Source organism: Neovison vison, chromosome 1 (assembly GCF_020171115.1).
Source record: "Neovison vison isolate M4711 chromosome 1, ASM_NN_V1, whole genome shotgun sequence".
Classification (NCBI taxonomy): Eukaryota; Metazoa; Chordata; class Mammalia; order Carnivora; family Mustelidae; genus Neogale; species Neogale vison.
Genome location: NC_058091.1, coordinates 23,803,627 through 23,813,511, shown reverse-complemented (window position 1 = coordinate 23,813,511; position 9,885 = coordinate 23,803,627). Strand labels below are relative to the sequence as shown.

Below are 9,885 nucleotides of genomic sequence, written 5' to 3'. Positions count from 1 at the left end.
ATAAAAAAATAAAATCTTAAAAAAAAAAAAATTGAGTGCATACCATATTGAAAGTGATTTATGCTTTTCAAATATAGAAAGTAAAAGTGGAAGGAGCACATTTCAGATACTCTGCCAAAGATGAGTTGGGCGCTGCAGGTAAAAAATTAGGGCTACCATTTAAGGAATGTGACCAGGTAACATCAATATTTTCTTAAAATATGATTGCCCAGTGGGTCACCCACATTTTATTTAGATCTCGAAATCTCGGTCAAGTACTTAAACTGAGAAGACTCAGGGGTTACGTGACTACACATCATAATCACGTTCCAAATCCCCGAAACGTTTTGGGATCCTTTGCCGGGAATTTTGGCCGGCGCTGGGAGCAGGATTGCCCTCCCCCAGAGCCCATCCTTCGCCGGCTCCTCTCCGCCCACGGCGCTTCCGCACTGCATGCTGGGAGTCGTAGTTCTGCCTGGAGGCGCCCGGAAGGACGGAAGGGCCTCGGAGTCTAGCCAGCCCTCTCGGTAGTAGAGGTCCGGTCCTTCATCTGGCTCCCTTTCGTTCTCTGGGGGTAGCCTTCTGTGAGCACGTCTTTATTTGTCCGTGCCACCGTTTCTGGTTTGGGTTTCAATAAAGTTTTCCTCTTCCCTTGTACAGATCTCAAGATGGCGGCCTCCTGGTCGCCCTTGGTTACCCTGCGCTTAGTGCAGAGCCGGCTGAGAGGGAGATGTACTGGGTGCGGGGCCCCGGCTGCAGCTCTCGCCCCTCCGGCCACCGCCCCTGGGAACACCCTTTGGAAAGGTCAGTGACTGTGCCATGAGTAGGCCAAGCCCACTGCAAATGAACAGGGAAGCCTCGGGTCAGTTACCTTCCCTACTCTGTTTTTGCCCAGTTGCCCCCTGGTTTCACGATTTTTGGAGCTAGGGGCCCTTGGAGAGAGGAGTTTCAGTCTCTCTTATCCTGTCTGGCAGCTGATGAAGGAGCCCTGAGTACTGAGGAAGCTGACCCAGGACGGCTTTCACATTTTGAGGTCAGAGGTCCACTAAGAGTTTGTTCCCTTCAGGCAGTTCGAGTTAACACCTGCTGAGCCCAGTTGCGGGAGTGCCTGGCTGAAGGGGTGCAACTGTGGGATAGGGGACTGTTGGCCCTTATAGTTCGCCTTCCCTGCTCTCCCGAATGGTGACCCTGCAAGGCATCTAAAAGCCAAACCTCAGACTTCTGCCGGCCAGACTGGCTCTCGGGGGCTCTGGGAATGCAGGTGTCCAAGTATTCTCAGATTGAGGAATCAGTTCTTGTTCTTTTCAGTTCACTAGAGGCTTCAGTGGGGTGTATTTTGTCACTAGGCTTGCTCCACTCATTCATTCAAATCGTTACGTGTTCATGAGTGAATGGTCATATGTTGCGAGTAACTAAGTTTCCAGGAGTGCTGATTTTGCTGCTGTATTCACATAGTCCCATTAAACTGCGGGATACTCAAAAGCAAGGACCAAGTGTCTTGTTTCCTCAGCACTTGGCTCAGTGTTTGGCGCCTGACCCTTAAGGTCTATTTCCTGAATGAATGAATGATGTTATTCTTATTGTCTTTTCCAAGCATACTTATGTTTTCTTTTTTCTTAACTCCAGCACCCTTTCTCATTGGCTTATCTGGCTAAAACCCTATCAGTCTTTAATTATTACCATCAGTAGAGTTGAAATTAATACTAGAACTCTGATTAAGTCACCTTAGATTTTTCTGCAAAGTTTAGCATAATTCACTTACTATATATAATGGGATATTTTTGATATCATAAAGGGTTGGGTCATAATATAAACTTTATTTTTTTTTAAATTTGTGAAACAGGTAATAAAAGCAAATGATACAAGAAAAAATATGGTAAAATGTTCCACCCCTATCCCTTAGTAGTTTTCCTCCCTAGAGGCAACCTCTAATATTAGTTTCTTATGTATTCTTCGGGACATTCTCTGTATGAATAAATATGTATGTATATAAGTAAGTGTCTGTATTTTAAAAAGTGGTAACATACATATCCTCCTGTACCTTTCTTTTATTTTTTGTTTAGTATATCTTAGAAATCATTACATATCAATACATAGAGAACTGCCTTATTTTATTTTTTTAAAATTAATTTATTTGACAGCATAAGCAGGGGGTGTGGCAAGCGGGAGAAGGAGAAGCAGGCTCTACACACAGCTGGGAGTCCGATGTGGGGCTCCATCCCAGGACCCCATGATCATGACCTGAGCTGAAGGCAGTTGCTTAATAGAGCTACCCAGGCACTCCTAGTACTGCCTCATTTTATTTATTTTTTTATTTAACTTAAAAAAAATATTTTTAATTTATTTGACACAGAGAGAGACAGCGAGAGAGGGAATAGAAGCAGGGGGAGTGGGAGAGGGAGAAGCAGGCTTCCCACTGAGTAGGGAGCCTGATGTGAGGCTCGATCCCAGGACCCTGGGATCATGACCTGAGCTAAAGGCAGACGCCTAATGACTGAGCCACCCAGGTGCCTCATAGAACTGCCTTATTTTAGATGGTTAAAATAGAATTCTATTCAATGCATGTACCATAATTTATGAAAATTTAAGATTTAAGGAATGTCATCATAATAACATAAGATTTACTGAATGCTTATTCTGTGCCATGCAGTATGCTAAGTGCTTTCTACACACTTTATCTTATTTAATTCTTATTATCCTCATTTTGGGGATGATGGATCCAAGGTTGCAGAAGTTATATAGCTAGTGAAATGTCAGAACTTTTGGCTTCAAGTAAAGACTATACTTGGATTTACATCTGACCATAAAGGCTTTGCTATTAACCTGTACTCATATTTTTAAAAAATTAAATCAAGATATCATTGCTTTCAGAATTATCTCTTAGAATTTCAGAACTCACCAGAAATCAAAGGGTTAATGGAACTAATTGCAGCTGCAACTTTTCCTCTAGACCTTTCTCATTTGCCTTTAAATTTCCCTCCTACTTCAGAGATGTGGATTTGAGGCTTGTTCTCCCATCTTCTCATTTGCCTACCTCTCCAGTAAACCCTTTTCCTGCTGCCTACTTGATTCTCAGTGATTGTCTTTGCTGCACATTGGGCAGCCAAACTTGGGTTTTGTTACAGATTTGGCAAGCTAGCCAGGAGTTCTTTGCCTGCCTGTGGGTGGTTTGTTGCCCGTAGTTCCGTGAGGGGGGCCTGGTGACAAGTCCAAGCAGCTGCCCAGGTTCTTTGCCCTAGGGACTGTCCCTGGGGCCCCATCCCAGCTGGGTACCTTTGACTTTCAGCACCTCATTTAACCTTTGTGCCAGGGAAACGTTTCCTTGGATTCAATTTGGACAGATGTCTCTTGGTGAGTAGTATTTCATGTGTGATGGCATGTGAGTTTATTTCTTCCTCCTATTTGGTTTGGCTCTCAGATTTCTCCTCCCATTCAGTTGCCTTCAAATAGTGGGTTTTGGTTCTCTTAGTCTCCTTTTCTTAAGAAAAGGCTTGGCTAGGGAATCATTTGGTTCAGTTTGTGGAGCCCCAACTTTTGGGGAGGAACGATGTTCACAGAGGTACTCTGGGCTTCATTTTTTTTGTTGTTGTTGTTGCTAAAGCTTTTGGTATTTTAGAATAAAACAAGCTGTGTTCTAATTGGAAAATGGGAAATGACAATTTCATCTCCACATGCAGCCCTTTGGCCTGTATTCTCCAAAACTGGGCAGTCCTTTTTGGCAACACTGCTTGGCTGCGTCCATTAATTATAATACCATCTTGCAATTAGATTTGTGTTGTAAAAGGGGGATATCTAGAAATTGGACCTTTAAGATTTTGTTTGCATCTTGTGTATTTGTGTGTCCTTCTGTGTTGTAAATGTGAGATATTTTCTCTACCTCTGGGTGTTATTGCTAAAATTAATTTTGTGGAAGAGCTTTATTTAGTTGGTTCCAAGGCAAGCACTTGTAAGAATTGGGCATTCTAAAACTGAGAAAGATGGAAACTAACCCAGCTGTTTTTTACGTTCACATGATCTTGGAAAACATTCAGTATTAAGACTTATTCAAGGTTATTGGTTTAAATAAAAGGGGCACGTCTTTAGAATTATCAGCATTAAATGTAAAGGTTTTATTCTGCCTGTCTTTACTGAAAGTCAAATAAACTCATGTTATCACCATTGCAAAATTTGTTAGAATTTTAAGAACTTGTTCTTATTAAGTTGTATGGGTGATCTAAGAACAAATAAGCAGATGTAAGTACTTTTAACAGATGTAATTAAGACTGCTGGAAATAATAAAGGTAACAACTCTATATGCCAGGAAAGTGAGCCTGGTTACCTAAAGAGGACAAAATCTGAATGTGAAAAGTAAAATTGTGAGATGTTGTGAGAAGTAAAGTTTTAGAAGTTTTGTGAGAAGGGAATTTTTGGAAAGGAATTTTGTGGGGATTAGTTTTTTTATGGAGTTTAATTATGGAGATTAGTATTTAAGAAGTTTGTTAGTGATTAACACCGGAAAAAGAGAAGGGAGCATAAAAGAACAAGAGTAGGCAGAAGTTGAGCAGTGATATGATATCAGCAGAAGCCTTAACTGATTCTCTTGAGGAGTTCCAAAAGTTGGTTATCCTTCAGAACCATCCTAAATTGAGACAAAAGGGCTGGACTTTTTAAACAGTGATTGGATATGACCACTTGGGAAGAGGGCATACCCTTGGTAAGGCAGCCAGCTGTCTTCAGTCAAGACAATCCTGATGGTATCTGAGAGCTGGGGACTGTCGGGAGTCTTCCTACAGCCGAGAGTCCTTCGTTCCTGATGGAGATATGTTTGTGGATGGGAGCAGTTTTATGGATCAAAGACAATGAAGAGCTGGATGCAGTGGTGACCATCAACTATTGTCCATTGCTGAGGACACCAGAAATTGGACTGATTGCTCAAGGGAACAATAGGCAGATTAAGCTGCCAGTTTGGCAAAGACTCCAAAAACCTTTTGTAATGACTTTAGTGCCAGACATGGGTTTAACTAAATATCAACCCAGTTTTCCTGGGAGGACCTCAAAAGAGCAAGAAATTAGAATTTTTTTTTTAATTTTCTTTCTTTCTTTTTTATTTTTTAAGGAATGGGAATTTGGACACCATATTAGCACTAAAGCCTGTTGGAGGTAAAATGAATCCTTATCCCAGAACATCTTATGGAAGAAATGATTAACCATATTCTCCAAAGCACCCATTATAGTTAAAATACTACTCTTTTTTTTTTTTTAATTTTATTTATTTATTTGACAGAGATACAAGTAGGCAGAGAGGCAGGTGGCGGGGGAGGGGGGCGGGGAAGTGGGCTCCCCACTGAGCAGAGAGCCCTGAGCAGAGAGCCTGATGTGGGGCTCAATGCGGGGCTTGATCCCAGGACCCAAGAATCATGACCTGAGCTGAAAGCAGAGGCTTGAAACCACTGAGCCACCCAGGCACCCCAAGATACTACTCTTAAGTGGATCCATAAGTATATTGTGGGTCCCACTTTTCACAGCACCATTAAAAAATGTGACATCTGTGCTACAAACCATTCTAAAACTGGCCCCCACCAGTTCTAAAAGGTATACAATTTAGAGGTACTGAACCTGGAGAAAATCGGCAGGTAGACTTTACTATTATGCCAAAAACAATAGGTAATTTTCAATATTTCTTAGTCTTTGTAGACACCTTTACAAATTGTGCTGAAGCTTTTCCATGCTATTCAGAGGAGACCTCAGAAATTTTCAAAAACACTTAAAAAAAAGATTTATGTATTTGAAAGAAATTGAGAGATTGAGAAAATAAGTGGGAGGAGGGGCAAAGGGAGAAGCAGATTTCCTGCAGAGTGGGGAGCCCGATGTTGCAGGATGCTATCCCAGGACCCTGGGATCATGACCTGAGCCAAATGAAGGCAGACGCTTAACTGACTGAGACATCTAGGTGCCTTGTCAAAAACACTTTTAAGTAAGATTATTGCCAGGTTTGGATGGTCACTAACAATTCAGAGCAACAATGGAGTGGCGTTTGTGGCAAAAATCATACAAGTAGTGTTCGGTGCCTTGGCCATTCAGTGGAAATTACATGCTTTCTGGAGAAGCCAACCAATTGGAAAAACAGAAAAAAATGAACTTTGGCAAAAATATGCCAAGAAACCAACTTAACTTGAGAAGAAGCCTTGCTTGCTTCTTTGTTTTGGGTAAGAGTGGCCCCTGGAAGTAGGCTTGGTTTAGGCCCTCATGAGATGTTATATGGAAGACTCTACACTCTTCATGACTTAGGAGTTCCTGATGAGGCTTATGTTAGGGAATTGAATACTACCGTGTAAGTTTGTTTCTAGACAAACTTTTGTTTGTTTGTGCTTTTACACTGCCTGAATCTTAGAGACTTGATGGTATTAAGGACCTGGAAGAAAAAGCACTTGGAGGGCCAGCTCCATCTTCATTAGACAGGACCTTATGAAGTACTGGTGACCACCCATTCTTCAGTGAAACTAAAGAGAATTAAGCCATGGATTCGTTACACTCAAATTATAAGAGTCCACAGGTTCCCTATACCTTGTCACAAGGAGAACATCAAAAAGAGCCCTGTTTGGACTGGCAAGCCTTTGATGGACCTGAAAATACTTTTTAGGGGAGCTGGTCTGAAGAAATCCACAAGTACTACAAGCTGGTTGGTTACAACAAATCTCTCCTAAGGTCTTGATAAAATATAGTGCAAGAACTAATAACCAAAGTACACACACCTTGGTAATGTAGGATTTTGGGTTTCAACCTGGAGCTAAAGAATATTTCTAGATTGCTGCAGAAAGGTTCCATACCTCTAATCCTGATTTTTTACTTCTGTGTCAGCAGAAAGTAACTAGAATGGTCATCGTCCCATTTCTCTCAAGAATGAGGAATGATTAAAAGTGGGGATTGAAACCAGTAACCAAAGGGTTAATGGGACTAATTGCAGTTGTAGCCTAAAAAGTGCCCCAGCAACGTTATACCCAGACCTTTTTTCCTTTGCCTTTAAATTTCCTTCTCTCCTCCTCTGGAGAGGCGGATTTGAGGCTTGCTGTCCTGTCTCCTTGTTTGGCTCCATCTTTAATAAACCCTTTTGTTGCTACATACTTGGTATTTCAGTGGTGGTCTTTGCCGGGCATTGGACAGGTGAACATGGGTTGTTATAATACTGTCTCCTATACTCAAATCTAGCCAGTTTTAAGGTTAGAGATTTAATGAAAATACAGTTAAGGTAGAGGTTGATTTAATTGTAAGTAAAGGTACTCCCTCCCTCTCTTTAAATAAAGAAATTTAAGTTGAAATGCTTTTCAGTATTTAGAGTTCAATTTTAAAATGGGCCTTGTATCCCTCAATTTTGGGAGAATATTTACTGTTTACATTTATATTTGCATTTTTTTCATTTTTTCAAGTCCATTCTTTACCACAGTGTAATGTGAGGGAAACATTGACTTAATGTTAAACAGAAGAAGGAAATAGACCAAGGAAAGGAATGAGGGGAAAGGAAGAGCATGTTCATTGTTTTTATGTCTCATCTAAGCTTTAGTGCCAGCCCTGGCTCCAAGATGTTTGGGAAGCCGAACTATGAAGAATTTAGGGGTCCTAAAAAGCTCTTCATGCAAATCAGCCTACCTGGTTGCCTAATTTAAATTCCTTAGGAAATAGAACATTATGAATTCCATTTGGGGATATGTATATTTCCATTTTTTTTTGTTTTTGTTTTTCCCAAGATTTTATTTATTTCACAGAGAGAGAGAGTCCAAGCAGGGGGAGTGGCAGACAGAGGGAGAGGGAGAAGGAGGTTCCCGCTGAGCTGAGTAGGGAGCCTGCTTGATCCCAGATCACAACCCCAGCCGAAGTCAGATGCTTAACCTACTGAGCTACCCAGGTGCCCTTTTCCTTAGTTTATTAAAAATTTAAATCGAGGGTTACCTCTCTGGCTCAGTTAAGCGGCTGCCTTTGACTCAGGTCATGATCCCCCAGGGTCCTGGGATGGAGCCCCAGCTGGGTTCCTTGCTCAGCAGGGAGCCTACTTCTCCCTCTCCCTCTGCCTGCTGCTCTGCCCGCTTGCGTACTCGAAATACGTGCTCTCCTTCTCTCAAATAGATAAATAAAATCTTTGGAAAAACGCTTTAAAAAATTTGAATTGAAATTTGGTGTCCTATATTTTAAGTATAGATGCTCAAATTTTATTTTATTGCCCATTTTCTTTTCGGCCCAAGTGTATCTTCATTTAATGTAATGGTTGGTCAACTTCCAAATAGTGAAGGGGAAACATTAGAGATTAGAATGGCCACAGTGTGGGTGGAAAGTGCCTCAAATTGGCTAATTCAGTTGAAGCCTTGTATTAAGTGTATGTGTGTGTGTGTGTGTGTGTGTGTATGTGGTGGTGGTGGTGGGGGGTGGTCGGGGAAGTGAATGAAATTGAGTCCCAGCCCTTGAATAGTTCACAGTCTTGGAAGAGCGATGAAATGATAATAGCTAACATTTATGGACCTCTTTCTATGTTCCACGTGATCTGCTAGCAGTTTCTTTCTCTTCCATAATTTAATCTTCATAAAAGCCGTGTAAAATACTAGTTACCTCTGTCTCATAGATGGATAAAGAGGCATGGTCACCCAACTGGGATGTGAACCCAGGTTCTTTTTGCTCCAGAACCACAAACTTCACCATTGTTGTCTAGCTCCTTAATATAACAATGGACATTGATAGTCTGTCATGGAAGCTCATCTTAAGTGTTGCAGGGCTGTGGAGTGAAAGCGGCTCTGCTTGGAGAGGGGAGCGTGTGGCAGCACAAGTGTAGAAGTGGGCTGTAGATGGCCCTTTTACTGGATTAGGGGCCCTCAGGGAGAGCAGCTAGAGATGAAGCTGGGAAGGTGGCCTGGATCTGCTTAAAAGTCCTGTATAGTGCGCGAAGATATCTAGGCTCAGCAGGGTGCTGGTGGAGGTTTTATAAGAAGAAAAGTTGTAGTATTGGTTTTAGCATGGTTATTCCTATTGCTGCCTGAAATGCAGATTGGAAATGCCTGGGTGGAGGATACTGGAAACTCCGTGGTGGTTTAGAAGGAAGTTGTAGTTCTGGAGAGAGCGGTTCATAGCCTGAATTACTGCTGTGGTGAGGTGGGAAACAGGGCAGCAAGGGAGGGGATTCAGAGACTGTTCTTCGATAGAGTTGCCAGGCTTTGGGTGAGACAAGGAAAGAGAAGAGTTAGGATCAACTTAGGTTTCCTAGTTTGGGTAATTTGATGGCATCACCATCCATCAAGGTAAACAAATCAAACACACAAAAAAGTAGGACCAGAGGCATTTTAGGGAGAGCTTCCTTTCTGGACTTGTTAAATTTGAGTTGGTTATGACAGTTCTGGATAATTAAGTTTAATTAGTTGTAGGAAATATGGGGGTCTGAGACTAAAAAAGGAAAAATGAGGTGTCGAGAGCTATGAGAATGGAAGAACTAGCCTGGGAATATTTGTAGAGAGAAAAGGAGAAAACCCTGATGGTGAGTCCTTGGTCAATAAAATTGACATTTTATGAGAAGAACATGACCTTGTCGGAGAACATTAAGAGAGGCCATAGGAAAATTAGAGTAGAAACCAAAGAGGAGAATGTAGGGTTTTCTAAAATTGAACATTAGCATATCTGAAAATTCTATTTTATTTAAGCTAGCTTTTATAAATAAATTGTTTCATGGAGGCAAGGTACTGTTAGAGCCGCATCTTGTGATTTTTTTTCCAGAGTGTCTTTCTGTATCTCAATGTTATATTTTTAGGTGTCTTTATTAAATGATGACTCATGTTCACCCTTGGTTCCACAACCTCTTTATATATACAGGAGATCTCAATTAGGCATTGAAGCTAATGTACCTCAGCCATATGAATTGGTATAATTTATTGTTGATATATATTAGTGGTTAAG

At 41.4% G+C, this 9,885-nt stretch overlaps 1 protein-coding gene across 2 annotated transcripts in view; it reads left to right on the top strand.

Moving 5' to 3' along the window:
- Window positions 1-403: 403 nt before the first annotated feature.
- The window catches only part of AFG1L (AFG1 like ATPase), a 226,118-nt gene continuing 216,636 nt past the window's right edge, over window positions 404-9,885 (top strand). The window contains exons 1-2 of one of the 2 annotated variants that reach the window (XM_044244541.1): window positions 404-515; window positions 640-783. In XM_044244541.1, the coding sequence (XP_044100476.1) occupies window positions 648-783 (136 nt within the window). In that variant the 5' untranslated portion in view covers window positions 404-515; window positions 640-647. Of the gene's footprint in view, window positions 784-9,885 lie in introns of both variants that reach the window. The other variant, XM_044244548.1, reaches the window with a different exon arrangement.